We start from the raw sequence: 17,744 nt of genomic DNA, 5'->3' as shown, positions 1-17,744 counted from the left end.
TGCTTTATATTGGCAGCAGCTCATTGGTAGTTTTATAAATGTTTGCTCATTTTTGCTATGTTCAGTATCACCATAGTTCTTGATTTCTTGCTGTTTCACGAATGAAATGTGGACCTTTCAACAAACTACAATATCATGGCACAATACCCAAAACTTGAGGCAAGAAGTGCAAGCCAATGCACTATTTTAATACATATCAACAGATCTCCCATGGTATTATGCGAGATAAGTCATGTGATATGTTTTATAAGAACAGGAGAGCCAGGCCATATAATGGACTCCCCACTAAGGTGAAATTATGTCCCTTTACCGAAAAACTAGCTGAGCTCATTCAGCACTTAAATACAAGACAAAGCCAGGGATATGAATGGAAGCTGGAAAAGTGTGATTGGCTACAACCTTCAGACATCCCAGCCAGAGTTTGCTAGGTGGAGCTGGCTTTTTCACACAATTTGTCCAAAATTGGTATAACCAGTGCAAAAGATCATGGAATCTTAAGGGAAAATTATGTTCAGGGCAACTCTAGTTCCTGCGATCATTTGTGCAAGTGTAAAAAAAGTACTATTCGAAGCAAAACTGACCATGAATCAATCACTTTTGGAAGTTTCTGCACGGTTTACAGACCTTCAAGAGGCTCTAAAAATTAAGCTGGCTTTTTTGGGCACAAGGACACTGATAGAAATGTTTTAAAAGCTTTTGATTTTTTAAAAATTTACTACAAAACTGACTACTGCACACTAATGTAACTAGCAAATTATGTTTTTTTTTAAAAAGTCATTTTCAGTAATTTAAAATCCAGTTACTCAGGTGGTCGATTGACACTGATTAAAAATGATTTTTTTGTGATAAACCCACTTTCAACTGTTTAATCAAACCACACCTAATTACCATTTAACTATATAAAGGAATATTTTTAAAGCAATTTTTAAAATATTATGTTTTCAAACAATGCACGATTACACTGTTTGATAGCAGATTTTGAAGTCGGCAAATGAGTTTCAGCAAAAACACGACATAAGAGCATTCAAAACGGGCACAATTTGCACCAAAATCGCTGACTGTACCCAAAGTGGATGTCTGGGGTTTTGGGAAGGTTGATGTCTTCAGGTAAAAACTTTAAAAGACAAAGGACAATTCAATTTATATATCTATTACTCAAATATAGATTTTTTTTCTACTTTGTTTAAAACTCTAATTTGTCCCATCAGAAGGTTCAGTTACAACAACATATTTATATAGTACCTTTAACGTATGAAAATATCACAGTGCTTCACAGCAGCGTTATAAAACAAAATGACACTGAGCCACGTTAGGAAATATTAGGTTAGATGACCAAAAGCTTGGTCAAAGAGGTAGGTTTTAAGGAGCATCTTAAAGGAGGAGTGATGTAGAAGGGCGGAGGGGTGTAGGGAGGGTATCTCAGAGCTTAGGGCCTCGGCAGCTGAAGGTGTGGCCACCAACGGTGGAATACTAAATGATCAGAATTAAGGCGCAGATATTTCAGAGGGTTGTGGGGCTGCAGGAAGTTACAGAGATAGGGAGGGGCGAGGCGAGGCGATGGAGTGATTTGAAAACAAGGAATTTTAAAATCAAGACATTGCTTAACCGGAAGCCAACGTAGGTCAGCAAGCACAGGGGTGATAGGGGAATGGGATTTGGTGCAAGTTAAGACACGGGCAGCAGAGTTTTGGATCACCTCAAGTTTAGAGGGTAGAATCGGTAGGCCGAAGGGCCTGTTTCAGTGCTGTATCTCTAAATAAAATAAACGTGGAAGACCAGCCAGGAATCCATTGGAATAGTCAAGTCTGGAGGTAAAGGCGGCATGAATGAGGGTTTCAACAACAGATAAGTTGAAAAGGGTCAAACTCAGGGGACGCTATGGAGATAGAAAACATGCAGTCTTAGTGATGGGGTGAATTTGTGGTTGGAAGCTCATCTTAGGGCCAAATGTGATATCAAGGTTACAAACAGTTTGGTTTAATCTCAGATTTTTGCCAGGGACAAGGATGGAGTCAGTAACTACAGAACGGAGTTTGGAGCAGGGAATTAAAACAACGGCTTCTGTCTTCCCAATATGTGAGGAAATTTCTGCTTATCCAGTACTGGATGTTGGACAAGTAGTCTGAAAATTTAGCAACAGTGGAGGAGTCGAGAGAAGTAGTGGTGAGGTAGAACTGGGCGTCATCAGCGTACACGTAGAAACTAATGCTATGCTTTCGGATGATGTCGCCGATGGGCAGCATGTAGGTGCAAATTGAAGGGTGCCAAGGATAGATCCTTGGGGCACACCAGAGGTGACAGCGTGAGAGCAGAAAGAGAAACCATTGCAAAAGATTCTCTGACTCCAATTAGATAGATAAGAATGCAACCAGGTGATAGCAACCCATGCAGTTGGATGACAGTGGGAGAGGCAGAGGAGGATGGTGTGGTCAGCCATGTCAAAGGCTACAGACAGGTTGAGAAGGATGAGGAGGGAAAGTTTACCTTTGTCACAGTCACATAGGATGTCATGTGACTTTGATGAGCGTTGTTTTGGTACAGTGGCAGGGGGTGGAAACCTGATTGGAGGGATTCAAACATGGTGTCCCAGGAAAGGTGGACATGGATTTGGGAGACAACATCATGTTCAAGGAAGAGGACAGGAAAGGGAAGTTGCAAATAGGATGGTTCTTTGCCGGAACAGTGGAGTCAAGGGTTGAATTTCTAAGGACAAGGGTAACGATGGCAAATTCAAAGGAGAGAGGAACACCTCGAGAGAGAGAACTGTTAACACTATCAGCTAACCAGAGGGCTAGGAAGGGATGTTGGGTGGTCAGCAGTATAGTGGGAATCGGGTCAAAGAAGCAGGATGTGGGCCTCATGGACAAAATCAGCTCAGCAAGGGCATGAGGAGAGATAGGAGAGAAGCTAGAGAACAATGCGAGTTCAGGGCTAGGGCGGTGGGAGCATTAGGGGAGGTTTGGCCATGTGGGCTAGTGGAAGGGAGGAACATTGACGAGGCAGCTGATATGATGGTCTCGATCTTAGTGACAAAGAAGTCCATGCGTTTCTCTCACTTCGTTGGAGGGGACAAGGGAGAGGGGTTTAAGATGATGGTTTACAGACAGAAAAGAAGCTAGGCACTATCTTTGCATTCCAGGATGATCCTGGAATACAGAGCAGTTTTAGCAGATAAGAGCAGAACCAGACTGTGTTTTATAGTCCAGTCAGTGGATGGTTAAACCAGTTGTCCGCCATATCCTTTCAGTCTGTGTCCCTTGGACTTAAGTGAGCGAAAACGAGGGGCTGTATCAGGGGGATGACCAGGGTGACACACTCATGGTTTTATTGGGGAGTACAGCATCAAACAGGTGGAGGTGATGGCACGGCTGAGCAAATCAGTAGCTGCAGAAATGTTGTGGCGAACAGAGGGCCAAAGGCTAGAGAATTGGGATTTTGAAAGTGCAGTTATAAATGAATTGGAGGATAGTTTTTTTTCCAGGGAAGGATACAGAAGGAGGTAGGGTTTGGGGGTGGAAGGGGGATCTGAGTGGAGAATGATACAAGGAAGTGATCAGAGATGGTCTTTTCTGTAATTTGTACAATGGGACGAGCAAGACCACGTGAGATGGCAATGGCTGTGAATACAGGTTGGGGAGTTTACATTGAGGGAGAGATAAGAGGGCAGTGAACTCACAGGAAAGAAAACAAGATGATTTGAGATGGATGTTGAAATCACTGACAATAAGAAGCTTGTCGGTGTAGAGGCTGAGGAAGGAAAGCAGTGAAGATATCACAGTGATAACATTTTTATCTTACTTGGGAGGGTGATCGAGAATGATGATTTTGAAAGAGGTGAGGTGGGTGGAACAAGGCGAGATGCTCAAAAGAGAAGGAAGTGTCAAAGAAGGAGGGTGTCAGTTCAAGATGTGATCTGGTGATAAATGCCACACCACCACCATGATGGTCTTGCAGGGCAAGTGCTGGAAGATGTAGCAAGGCAGGGAGGCTTCATTATGGGGAAAAGGGGTTGTCACCCATCAGCCAGGTTTCCGTTAAAACCCTGATGTTGATGCACTTGTCCACAATAAGTTCATAGATGACAAAAGCCTTTGTTCACAAGGGAACAGACATGCTGGAGGCAGCTGCATGCAGGGGTGGTGAGAGCTGATCCACTGGAAGAGTCCACCGGGTCAGCAGTGGGATGGGTGAGTTGGACAGTTAGATTGGCAAGATTAGACCCATCGGGCGCACTGGGCGGAAAGAGTGCCATGGGTAAATTGTAGTTGTTGTTCATAATGAGCCAGCACCGAGTGCCCCAATGTGTCCCCCGGAGGATGCCAAGAGAGAGACATAGAGGAAAGTTGTCAGCTTATCTAAGAGGGAGTCAAACCTGGGACGGCGGAAAAAAAGCAGGCAGGTTGAAGAGTACTGAAGGGCTGGGGTAGGGAATGGGAAGGGCAGAGTACCCAAGAGTGCAGGTATGCAAGGAAGCATGACAATAGAAGAGAAGGGTCGAGAAGGAGTAATGAGAAAAGATAAAAAGAGCAAAAGTGGAAATAAATTGATGGGCTCAGGTCCGGAATCCAGGTCTTGATTACAGTGAAAGAATGGCAAACAAAAACTTTGCATAAAGCACGAGTGATTTATGGAGGAAAGACAATACCACACATGATTAAGTGATAGGTAGCTATGATCAGTCTGTTTAGACGAGCATTGGAAATCCGAATAAAGCACCACCTACTGGTGTCACAAGGAAATTGGACATTATTAGTGAAATTCTCAAAGGAAATGTTTATATATCAATTTTCATAGACTGACTCATACTAATTTTGGTATGTTATATAGCTAGACAAAAATTACATTATCAATCAACAAACTGTACAATTGTAAATACAATTGTAATTATTTTGTTTGAATTTGATCTATAACTTCAGGTAGGCTACTATAAACCCATTTCTTTTGTGAGAACACCACAGAATCAAAGAATGTTAGAATGATTCAACACGGGAGGCAACAACTTGGTTCATCATGCTGTGCTGGCTCCTTGAAAGAGCAATTAGTGCCATTCCCCATTCTTTCCCCACAGCCCTGCAAATGTTTCCCCAATTCCCCTTTTGAAAGGGATTCTCAAGCTGCTTCCATCACCCCTTCAGGCATTGTATTCCAGATTATAACTTGCAGTGTAAAGCAATGCTTTCCTCATATTGCCTCTATTCTTTTGATAATTACCTTAAATTTTCATCCTCTGGTTACTGAGCATTCTTCCACTGGAAACAGTTTTGCCTTATTTATTCTATCAAGAAACTCCAGGATTTTGAACACCTCTATCAAAGTCTTCTTTTAACCTACTCTAAGGAGAACAATCCTGGTTGCTCTAGTCTCTCCACATAACTAATGTCTTTCATCTTTGGTGCCATTCTAATAAATCTCCTCTGCACCCTCCTTAAGGCTTCAACTTCCTTCGTAAAGTGTGGTGTTCAGAATTGGGCACAATGCTTCAGCAGGGGCTTAAGCAGTGTTTTATACAAGTTCACCGCTGCTGTCTGCTTTCTGTCCCTTAGCCAATTTCATATCCACATAGTCACTGCCCCTTTAATCCCATGAGCTTCAATTTTGCTAACAAGTCTATTATGTGGTATGGTTCAGGTCTGAGTGACCGCTCATCAGTTCTGATAAAGGTCACACAGACCTGAAATGTTAACTCTGTTTTTCTCTCCACAGATGTTGCCTGACCTGCTGAGTATTTCCAGCATTTTCTATTTTTGTTACATTTCCAGCATTCACAGTATTTTACTTTTGTATCAAGCTCTAAAATTGAGGTGTTTTTGCTAAAGTAAATTGGAAAACCAATTTCACTGGTCAGTGAGTCACTAACATGAAGGTATAAATTTACCACCAAACGATCAAAGGGATCTAAGGATCATTAGTACATGAAATGTCCGACCAAAAGAATGTGGAGCAGAAACCGTAATAGCCCTTAAAAAGCAAATGTATAAATTTAATTTTTTTTTAAGAAAAAGTGCTGAAATAGGATCTGATGGATAGCTTTCATAGATCTGGAACAGGAGTGAGGGGACAAATTGTTTACTTAGATGTTCTAAAAATTATACAATTCATGATTTCTAATTACATCTATGTCTTACTGTTCAAAAATATAGTTACATATCTAATCAAAGGCCTAGATGGAACAGAAAGCATTTATACTTTCCAACTAGACGGAACACTATTCATAAATTAGCAACATGTCTTGTATCTTAGTTAAAACATCCCCACTTCCGCCCCAACAACTATCTAATTTAAATAGGAATGAGAAGAACTACCATTTCATACACTTATGTAGTACATGTGCAGGCATAAGGAGACTAAATTTTAACCCATCAATTTAATTGAGAGAACGTTCTCATTCAGGGAAGCCATGTTTACTATAATGCCATTCTAGAGTTAGAGTTATTTCCCCATTGTTATTTGGGTATAGATGGACGATGAGATAGTTGAACAGACAGAGGTATATCCCATTTTCTCATGCATGTAGCAAGAGAATGAATAATTAGAATAAGCATTTTCTAATCCATAGTGCTATCCCTGGTACAGAGATTATCAAACAGTCCTACACATTTGCAAGGAAAAAAAACACAAGAACAATACTCAACACTGCATATCAGTTAATAACTTACCTTTTTTGCTATGCTTTGGGGGAACAGCTCCTACAGGGCCAGTTAGTCCCATGTTGTCATAAAAATTATTAATGGCTTTTGGATCAAAGTTCCCTGGAATAAACACAAAAATGGAGAAAATTAAGGAACAAGATTTCAAGCTAATTTTTAAAATAGCTTTCATGCAAGCACACTTAACCTGAGGGCAATTAACAGTATTATTAATGAAATCAAGTGCCGGTGGGGGGGTGGAGGAGAGAGAGGGGTGGGGGAGGAGAGAGAGGGGTGGGGGGGGGGTGGTGGAGGAGAGAGAGGGGTGGGGGGGGGGGGGGAAGAGAAGAGAGGGGTGGGGGGGGGGGGGGGAAGAGAAGGAGAGGGGTGGGGGGGGGGGGGGGAAGAGAAGGAGAGGGGTGGGGGGGGGGGGGGGGGGGAAGAGAAGGGACAGGGGTGGGGGGGGGGGGGGGGGAAGAGAAGGAGAGGGGTGGGGGGGGGGGGGGAAGAGAAGGAGAGGGGTGGGGGGGGGGGGGAAGAGAAGGAGAGGGGTGGGGGGGGGGGGGGAAGAGAAGGAGAGGGGTGGGGGGGGGGGGAAGAGAAGGAGAGGGGTGGGGGGGGGGGGGGGAAGAGAAGGGAGAGGGGTGGGGGGGGGGGGGAAGAGAAGGAGAGGGGTGGGGGGGGGGGGGAAGAGAAGGAGAGGGGTGGGGGGGGGGGAAGAGAAGGAGAGGGGTGGGGGGGGGGGGAAGAGAAGGAGAGGGGTGGGGGGGGGGGGGGAAGAGAAGGAGAGGGGTGGGGGGGGGGGGGAAGAGAAGGAGAGGGGTGGGGGGGGGGGAAGAGAAGGAGAGGGGTGGGGGGGGGGGGGGAAGAGAGGAGAGGGGTGGGGGGGGGGGGGGAAGAGAAGGAGAGGGTGTGGGGGGGGGGGGGAAGAGAAGGAGAGGGGTGGGGGGGGGGGGGAAGAGAAGGGAGAGGGGTGGGGGGGGGGGGAAGAGAAGGAGAGGGGTGGGGGGGGGGGGGGAAGAGAAGGAGAGGGGTGGGGGGGGGGGGGAAGAGAAGGAGGAGGGGGTGGGGGGGGGGGGGGAAGAGAAGGAGAGGGGTGGGGGGGGGGGGGGAAGAGAAGGAGAGGGGTGGGGGGGGGGGGGGGGAAGAGAAGGAGAGGGGTGGGGGGGGGGGGGAAGAGAAGGAGAGGGGTGGGGGGGGGGGGGAAGAGAAGGAGAGGGGTGGGGGGGGGGGGGAAGAGAAGGAGAGGGGTGGGGGGGGGGGGAAGAGAAGGAGAGGGGTGGGGGGGGGGGAAGAGAAGGAGAGGGGTGGGGGGGGGGGGAAGAGAAGGAGAGGGGTGGGGGGGGGGGGGGGGAAGAGAAGGAGAGGGGGTGGGGGGGGGGGGAAGAGAAGGAGAGGGGTGGGGGGGGGGGGGGGGGAAGAGAAGGAGAGGGGTGGGGGGGGGGGGGGGGGAAGAGAAGGAGAGGGGTGGGGGGGGGGGGGGAAGAGAAGGAGAGGGGTGGGGGGGGGGGGGGAAGAGAAGGAGAGGGGTGGGGGGGGGGGGGGAAGAGAAGGAGAGGGGTGGGGGGGGGGGGGAAGAGAGAGGGGTGGGGGTTGGTGAAGAAGAGAAAGGCGGGGGGGGGGGGGGAGGGGAGAGGAGAGAAAGAGAGGGGTGGGGTGGGGGGGGAAGAGCCACATCCCTAGCCAAGCTGTTCCAGTATAGTTTCAGCACTGGCATCTTCCCAACAATGTGGAAATTTACCCAAGTATGTCCTGTACATAAAAAGCAGGACAAATCCAACCTGGCAGTCTCCTCTCGATCAGCAGCACGGTGATGGGAAGGTGTCATCGACAGTGCTATCAAGCAGCACCTTGCTCAGCAGTAATCACGGACGCTCAGTTTGGGTTCTGCCAGGGCCACTCAGCTCCTGACCTCATTACAGCCTTTGTCCAAACATGGACAAAAGAGCTGAACTCCGGAGGTGAGGAGAGAATTACTGCCCTTGACAACAAGGCAGCATTCGACCAAGTATGGCATCAAGAAGGCCTAGCAAAATTGGAGTCCATGGGAATCGGGGGAGAACTCTCTGCTGGTTGGAGTCATACCTAACACAAAGGTGAAAAGAATGGCTGTGGTTGGTGGAAGTCAATCATCTCAGTCCCAAAACATCATTGCAGGAGTTCCTCAGGGTAGTGTCCTAGGCCCAACAATCTTCAGCTACTTCACCTTCCCTCTGTCAGAAGTGGGGATGCTCGATGATTGCACAATGTTCAGCACCATTCGCTACTCCTCACGTAACAAAGCAGCCTGTGTCCAGATGCAGCAAGACCTGAATATCCAGGGCTTGGGCTGATAAGTGGCAAGTAACATTCGCGTCATACAAGTGCAAAGCAATGATCATCTCAAACAAGAGAAAATCTAACCATCTCCCCTTGATGTTCAATGGCATTACCAGTGCTGATTCCCCACTATCAATACCCTGGGGGGTCACCATTGACCAGAAACTGAACTGGAGTAGCCATATAAATACCGTGGCTACAAGAGCAGGTCAGAGGCTGGGAATTCTGTGGCGAGTAACTCACCTCCTGACTCCCCAATGCCTGTCCACCATCTACAAGGCACAAGCGATGGAATGCTCTCCACTTGCCTGGATGGGTGCAGCTCAAACTAAAACCTGGCTACCAGACCCGAACCCGACTAGACCCGACTACATGTATCGGGTACGGGTCGAAATTCCTAGTCCAACATTTGGGCTCGGGTTGGGTCGGGCTGGACACTGCTTCTGGGAAGTCACGGGATCAGGCTGACCCATGTTTCCCCACAAATCCAACTGCAGGAATAGCCTGTTGGCGGAACAGATGAAGGAGATTTGTGTCGGGTCGGGCGCGAATAAACATTCAAGGGCTCGGACCGTGTTCAGGTTGGCTGTGGTCGGGTGGGCCCGGGTCAGGTTTTAATTTTATACCAGAACCAGGCTTTTGCACCAACATGCAAGAACGTCGACACTATCCAGAACAAAGCAGCCCGCTTGATTGGCACCCTATCCACAAACATGCACTCCCTCCACCATCGACGCACAGTGGCAACAGTGTGTACCATTGACAAGATGCATTGAAGAAACTCACTAAGACTCCTCTGACAGCACGTTCCAAAAAAGCAACCTCTACCATCAAGAAGGACAAGGGCAGCATATGCATGGGGAACACCACCACCTGCAAGTTCCCCTCCAAGCCGCACACTTTCCTGATTTGGAACTATATCGCCTTCCCATCACTGTCGCTGGGTCAAATCCTGGAACTCCCTTTCTGACAGCACTGTGGATGGACCTACACCCCAAGGACTGCAGCAGTTCAAGGAGGCAGCTTACCACCACCTTCTCAGGGGCAATTAGGGATGGGCAATGACTCTGCCATCACCATCCCCGGGTATGTCCTGTCCCAGCGGCAGGACAGACCCAGCAGAGGTGGTGGCGGCACAGTGGTATACAGTAGGGAGGGAGTTGCCCTGGGAGTCCTCAACATCGACTCTGAACCCCATGAAGTCTCATGGCATCAGGTCAAACATGGACAAGGAAACCTCCTGCCGATTACCACCTACTGCCCTCCCTCAGCTGATGAGTCAGTACTCCTCCATGTTGAACAGCACTTGGAGGAAGCACGGAGCATGGCAAGGGCACAGAATGTACTCTGGGTGGGGGACTTCAAAGTCCATCACCAAGAGTGGCTCCGTAGCACCACTACTGACTGAGCTGGCCGAGTCCTAAAGGACAGATCTGCTAGACTGGATATGCGGCAGGTGGTGAGGGAACCAACAAGAGGGGAAAAATTACATGACCTAGTCCTCACCAATCTGCCTGCCGCAGATGCATCTGTCCATGACAGTATTGGTAGGAGTGACCACCGCACAGTCGTTGTGGAGACGAAGTCCCGCCTTCACATTGAGGATACCCTCCTTCGCGTTGTGTGGCACTGCCACCGTGCGAAATGGGATAGATTTCAAACAGATCTAGCAATGCAAAACTGGGCATTTATGAGGCACTGTGGGCCATCAGCAGCAGCAGAATTGTACTCAACCACAATCTGTAACCTCATGGCCCGGCATATCCCCCACTCTACCATTACCATTACCATCAAGCCAGGAGACCAACCCTGGTTCAATGAAGAGTGCAGGAGGGCATGCCAGGAGCAGCACCAGGCATACCTCAAAATGAGGTGTCAACCTGGTGAAGCTACAACACAGGACTAACTGCGTGCCAAACTGCGTAAGCAGCATGCGATAGACAGAGCTAAGCGATCCCATAATCAACGAATCAAATCTAAGCTCTGCAGTCCTGCCAAATCCAGCCATGAATGGAGGTGGCTCCACAGATATCCCCATCCTCAATGATGGGGGAGCCCAGCACATCAGTGCGAAAGATGAGACTGAAGCATTTGCAACAATCTTCAGCCAGAAGTGCTGAGTTGACGATCAATCTTGGCCTCCTCCTGAAGTCCCCAGCATCACAGATGCCAGACTTCAGCCAATTCGATTCACCCCGCGTGATATCAAGAAACGACTGAAGGCATTGGATACTGCAAAGGCTATGGGCCCTGACAATATTCCGGCAATAGTACTGAAGACCTGTGCTCCAGAACTTGCCGCACCCCTAGCCAAGCTGTTCCAGTACAGCTACAACACTGGCATCTACCCTGCAATGTGGAAAATTGCCCAGCTATGTCCAGTACACAAAAAGCAGGACAAGTGGGTGGCACAGTGGTGAGCACCACACCCTCACAGCTCCAGTGACCCGGGTTCAGTTCTGGGTACTGCCTGTGCGGAGTTTGCAAGTTCTCCCTGTGTCTGCGTGGGTTTCCGCTGGGTGCTCCGGTTTCCTCCCACAGCTAAAGACTTGCAGGTTAATAGGTAAATTGGCCATTGTAAATTGCCCCTAGTGTAGGTAGGTGGTAGGAGAATGGTGGGGATGTAGTAGAGAATATGGGGTTAATGTAGGATTCGTATAAATGGGTGGTTGTTGGTCGGCACAGACTCGGTGGGCCTGTTTCAGTGCTGTATCTCTAAATAAATAAAATAAAAAATAAAAATAAACTAAAAAAAAAAATAAAGTCCAACCCGGCCAATTACCGCCCCATCAGCCTACTCTCAATCAGTAAAGTGATGGACGGTGTCTTCATTAGTGTCATCAAGCGGCACTTGCTTAGCAATAACCTGCTCAGTGACGCTCAGTTTGGGTTCCACCAGGGCCACTCAGCTCCTGACCTCATTATAGCCTTGGTTCAAACATGGACAAAAGAGCTGAACTCAAGAGGTGAGGTGAGAGTGACTGCCCTTGACAGCAAGGCAGCATTTGACCGAATATGGCATCAAGGAGCCCTAGCAAAACTGAGGTCAATGGGAATCAGGGGGAAAACCCTCCGCTGGTTGGAGTCACACCTAGCGCAGGTTGTGGTTGTTGGAGGGCAATCATCTGAGCTCCCGGACATCACTGCAGGAGTTCCTCAGGGTAGTGTCCTAGGCCCAACCATCTTCAGCTGCTTCATCAATGACCTCCCTTCAATCATAAGGTCGGGAGTGGGGATGTTCGCTGATGACTGCACAATGTTCAGCACCATTCGTGACTCCTCAGATACTGAAGCAGTCCGTGTAAAAATGCAGCAAGACTTGGACAATATCGGGGGAAAACTTTCCACTGGTTGGAATCATACCAATTTCCAGGCTTGGGCTGATAAGTGGCAAGTAACATTTGTGCCACACAAGTGCTAGGCAATTACCATCTCCAACAAGAGAGAATCTAACCATCTCCCCATGACATTCAATGGCATTACCATTGCTGAATCCCCCACTATCAACATTCTAGGGGCTACCATTGACCAGAAACTGAACTGGAGTAGCTATATAAATACCATGGCTTCAAGAGCAGGTCAGAGGCTAGGAATCCTGCGGCGAGTAACTCACCTCCTGACTCCCCAAAGCTTGTCTACCATCTACAAGACACAAATCAGGAATGTGATGGAATACTCTCCACTTGCCTGGATGGGTGCAGCTCCAACAACACTCAAGAAGCTCGACACTATCCAAGACAAAGCAGCCCGCTTGATTGGCACCCCATCTACAAACATTCACTCCCTCCACCACCGGCGCACAGTGGCAGCAGTGTGTACCATCTACAAGATGCACTGCAGCAACGCACCAAGGTTCCTTAGACAGCACCTTCCAAACCCAAAACCTCTACCAACTAGAAGGACAAGGGCAGCAAATGCATGGGAACACCACCACCTGCAAGTTCCCCTCCAAGTCACACACCACCCTGACTTGGAACTATATCGCCATTCCTTCACTGTCGCTGGGTCAAAATCCTGGAACTCCCTTCCTAACAGCACTTTGGGTGTATCTACCCCACACGGACTGCAGCGGTTCAAAAAGGCAGCTCACCACCACCTTCTCGAGGGCAATAAATGCTGGCCTGGCCAGCGACGCCCACATCCCATGAACGAATAAAAAAGTTTCATCATGTAGTGCATATGTTCTTTTGCTCTTCTGACCAAAATGAATCACCACAAAATTTCTCCACAATAAATTCCATCTGACATCTACCTGCCCAATCTGTCTTACTAAAGGAGCTACAGTCCTATGTGCTTTCCTATGTTCCAATTTTTGCCTGGTCTTCAAATGTTGATACCCAAATCTAGATTAGTTGTAGAAAAACAATGGTCTTAAACAATCGATAATTATACAGCACCCTATAACCTACCACACCTACATGACTGGACTTGTCCATTACATAACAATGAGCTTGTCCTTTGTCAAAAAAGTGGAAGAAATTAGAGGGACTTCCAAAGCTTTAACAAAAGGTTGGTGTTTGCAAGGACGAAGCACAGCCAGTTTAACATTATGCAAACTATGACACCTTATGAATTCCTTTATTGTATTCTAGTTTCAAACAACACCAGAGCCTAATTGTATTTTCTTTAGTAGTCTATGTGAACAATTAAAAACTCAGTTTTTTTACCGTTACAATAAAGCTTTCTATTCATCCACCACGGATTTGGTATGCAGAGGATAAACAAAAGTATTGCCAAAAAAGGGATAAGTCAGCCATGACTTGGGTCTCAGGTTTGGCTGAATGACAGATGCCCGAAGAGCAGCTGCAGAAAATTTCAAGGCAACAATATTTATCAAAGACATAAAAATTATCCCAAAAAGCTGCAGTCCAGAGAGACTAATAAAATTGACCTAGAAGGTTGACACAGCTCAAATGAAATATGCATTCAGTCCATCTGGCAGTTATCAATCTGCCTTTTCTGCAACTCTTTCAGCAATATATTGTTCAGTGTTCAGTGATATTTTAGATTGTTTCATTAACAGACTTATTGAAAGATTTAATCTTAAGACATCAGGAGTTCACTACAGACGTCTTGTTAGTAAAACCTGCACTTCCGTCTCCAAGAAAAGTTAACATGGAAAAATTGATATCAAGATGGAGTTATGAAGTTTAAGTGGAAAAAAATGAGCTGATACTGAAGCCTGATTTGCATGGCCAATAATGTCATGCAGACCTGCCATGACAGCTTGAAGCACAGGCCTCACATGGTAAAAAAGATAGGAGCGTTACCGTCAAATTTAAAATAATCATAAATGACTGAACCAAAACAGCTACGTACAACTGGTGAAAATAAAGTTAACCCTTTGCCTGAGCACACTAGTCTCCTGATGACTACATGGTACAATCCAGTGAGCAACTAAGATTTACAACAACACAGCAAAGTCTTGATTTTGAGCCCCAGCCTGTGCCAAGTTAGCAGTTAGCCAGGGTATCAGTGGGGCACTCAATTGTCCCTAGGGGTGAGGGTTGGGGGAGGAACTGACCAGGATTCCTGGTTAATCATTTCAGCAACCCATGCTAGAACTATACTTTTGGATTTCAGCTGAGGACTTAACCTGGCTCAGCTGCTATGCTCCTGCAGTTGACTAGTCAGTCAAGATTTGTCTGTGTATAATGGCTAGTTGAGCAAGATCTTGGAGTTTCCACCTCTGCCACAGTACCAAAACAGCTCTCATCAGTCATAAATAGCTTTCTATGTGACTGACAAAGATAAACTTTCCCTTCTCACTCTTCTCGACCTGTCTGCAGCTTCTGACACGGTTGACCACACCATCCTCCAACGCCTCATCACTGTCGTCCAACTGGGTGGAACTGCTCTCACCTGGTTCCATTCTTGTATATCTTATCGTAACAAGAGATTCACTTGCAGTTGCTTCTCTTCCTGCACTGTTACCTCTGGTGTTCCCCAAAGATCATTCCTTGGCACTGCCCCCACCCTCCTTCTCATTTCTCATCTACATGCTGCCCCTTGGTAACATCATTCAAAAGCACAGCACTAGTTTTCACATGTACATTGATGACACCCAGCTCTACCTCACCACCACCTCTTGACTCCTCCACTGTTGCTAAATTATCAGACTGTCATCAGACATCCAGTATTGGATGAGCAGAACTTTCCTCCAATTAAATATTAGGAAGATTGTAGCCATTGTTTTCAATCCCTGCTCCAAACTCAATTCCTTAGCTACCAAGGGCGGCACAGTGGTTAGCACTGCAGCCTCACAGCTCCAGCGACCAGGGTTCAATTCTGGGTACTGCCTGTGTGGAGTTTGCAAGTTCTCCCTGTGTCTGCGTGGGTTTCCTCCCACAGCCAAAGACTTGCAGGTTGATAGGTAAATTGGCCATTATAAATTGCCCCTAGTATAGGTAGGTGGTAGGGGAATATAGGGAGAGGTGGGAATGTGGTAGGAATATGGGATTAGTGCAGGATTAGTATAAATGGGTGGTTGATGGTCAGCACAGACTCGGTGGACCAAAGGGCCTGTTTCAGTGCTGCAAATAAAAATTCCATCTTTCTCCTTGGCAACAGTCTGCAACTAAGACAGACAGCTCACAACCCTGGTATCACATTCGGCCCTGAGATGAGCTTCCAACCTTATATCTGTACCATCACTAAGACCACTGATTTCCACCTCTATTATCACCTAACTTCATCCCCATCTCAGCTCATCCGCTGCTGAAACCCTCATTCATGCCTTTGTTACCTCTAGACATGACTATTCCAATGCACTCCTGCCTGGTCTCCCACATTGTACCCTCCGTAAGCTTGAGGGCAAAACTCTGCTGCCCATATCTTAACTTAACAAGTCCTGTTCCCCTATCACCCCTGTGCTCACTGACCCACACTGACTCCCAGTCAAGCAATGATCTGACTTTAAAATTCTCACCCTTATTTTCAAATTGCTCCATGGTCTCAACCCTCCTCACCTGATCTGTTCCAACCCTTCAAGATTCCTACACTCCTTCAATTCTATCCTCTCGTGCATTCCCAATTTTAAATTGCTCCACCACTCGTGACAGCGTCTTCAGCTGCCAAGGCCCAAGCTCTGGAATTCCCTCCCTAAATCACCAGTTCTTTCTTCTTTTATGCACACTTTACCTACCTCTTTGATCAAGCTTTTGGTCATCTGCCTTAATACCTCCTTACGTGGCTCAGTGTCAGATGGTGTTTGATAATGCTCCTGTGAAGCACTTTGGGATGTTTTGCTATGTTAAAAAGGCGCTATATAAATGCAAGTTGTTAACAAATGGGAAACTTAAAGTGGAAAAATAATACTGGAAGTCAATCACTGAAAGGACAAAATTTACATTTTGGGTATATATTCACCATCAGAAAGAAAAAGAGCATATACCAAAAATAGTCATTTAGTAGTACAGAACTTGAGTATTGCTGAAAATAGAGACATGTTGTTGAAGCTTTTCGTCTTGCACTCATCATCAGGACAATCGCAAGAATAACCAATGTAAGGGAAAACAACTTATACTGCTTGAGAAGAGAGTGCTGATTGTTGCCAACTGAACTCTGGTCGAGGCATTGCCATGGCGAATGCACCAGTTTATGGTGACTGACAGTTAACTGCCAGGCTTTGTTTAAAATTTAAACCAGGCAGCTTGACTCTGATTGGTCAAGGTGTTGCCCTGAGGAATGAACCAGCGAATGGCTGTCACTTATTTTGTTCAGCTGTAACAGGTGCAATATTTGTACCTATTCTGTCTGCAAAGACCAGGACCCTGTGTATTAATATAAGTAGCTTCCAGTACATGCGAACGCACCAAACTGCGAACCCTGACAATCTTAAATTGGTCGTCAGTGTAATTCTTAGCACACTGTGGATTATTTAGCAAATGTTGTCCAATCGCGGAATCACATCTAATGTTGGACACTGTCTTTTGAGTTTTGCAAGCATGGGCTGGTTGGGTACGGTCTGTACCTTGCCCGTTGCGAACAGCAGAAGGGACATGTTGTTTGATAGGATCTGCCAGTCATTGGGACGTACGGCCTATATACCTAGCATCATACCGGCACAGAATTTCATATATCACATTACTCATTTGTGAGATAGGCAGGACGTCTTTTTGGCTTGACGGCAGAATCCTGATAGTGGCGAACACCACACGTGTTGCTACTACATTGTAGCAGCATGCAAGAGCTAGCTTTACCTGTTGCTCAAATTTTTGGGACACATTATCCTTATAGGGTAATTTGAGATAGAATGGGTACTTTTCTGGGCCAAAAAAGACTGCTTTAGGCCCATTCACAAGTTTGTGCAATATACACAGCTGAACAAAATTTGTTTCAGCTGAACAAAATAAGTGACAGCCATTTGCTGGTTCATCCCTCAGGGCAATGCCTTGACCAGAGTCAAGCTGCCTGGTTTAAATTTCAAACAAAGCTTGGCAGTTAACTGTCAGTCACTGTAAACTGGAGCATTCGCCATGGCAACACCTCTACAAGAGTTCACTTGCACTCTCTTCTCAAACAGTATAAGTTGCCGTTATCCCTTACATTGGTTGTTCTTGCGATTGTCCTGATGAGTGCAAGACGGAAAGCTTCGATGACATGTCTCTATTTTCAGCAATATACCAAAAGGTTAAATGTTTCCTTTACAAATGTTGACTGATCATTTTCAGTTTTTCCTTTTTTAAAAACACGATGTAGTACATGAATATACATGACCAGCATGTACAATCGCACAAGTTAACGTGCAAGAACGGTTTCATTAAGCTTGCCAATCTTGTCAAGCATCAACTCTCACGA

General features: G+C 46.6%; 1 protein-coding gene across 3 annotated transcripts in view; it reads right to left on the bottom strand.

Annotated features, from left to right (window-relative positions):
• Positions 1 to 17,744, bottom strand: part of tab3 (TGF-beta activated kinase 1 (MAP3K7) binding protein 3) — a 111,835-nt gene that overhangs the window by 22,807 nt on the left and 71,284 nt on the right. For all 3 annotated transcript variants that reach the window (XM_068040564.1, XM_068040566.1, XM_068040565.1), the window contains one exon: positions 6,657 to 6,749. In XM_068040564.1, coding sequence (XP_067896665.1) covers positions 6,657 to 6,749 — 93 coding nt within the window. The remainder of the gene's footprint in view (positions 1 to 6,656; positions 6,750 to 17,744) is intronic.

The sequence above is a fragment of the Heterodontus francisci genome, chromosome 10 (assembly GCF_036365525.1).
Source record: "Heterodontus francisci isolate sHetFra1 chromosome 10, sHetFra1.hap1, whole genome shotgun sequence".
NCBI lineage: Eukaryota > Metazoa > Chordata > Chondrichthyes > Heterodontiformes > Heterodontidae > Heterodontus > Heterodontus francisci.
Note: the sequence above shows the minus strand (reverse complement) of the source record. Positions and strands in the feature narration are given on the sequence as shown.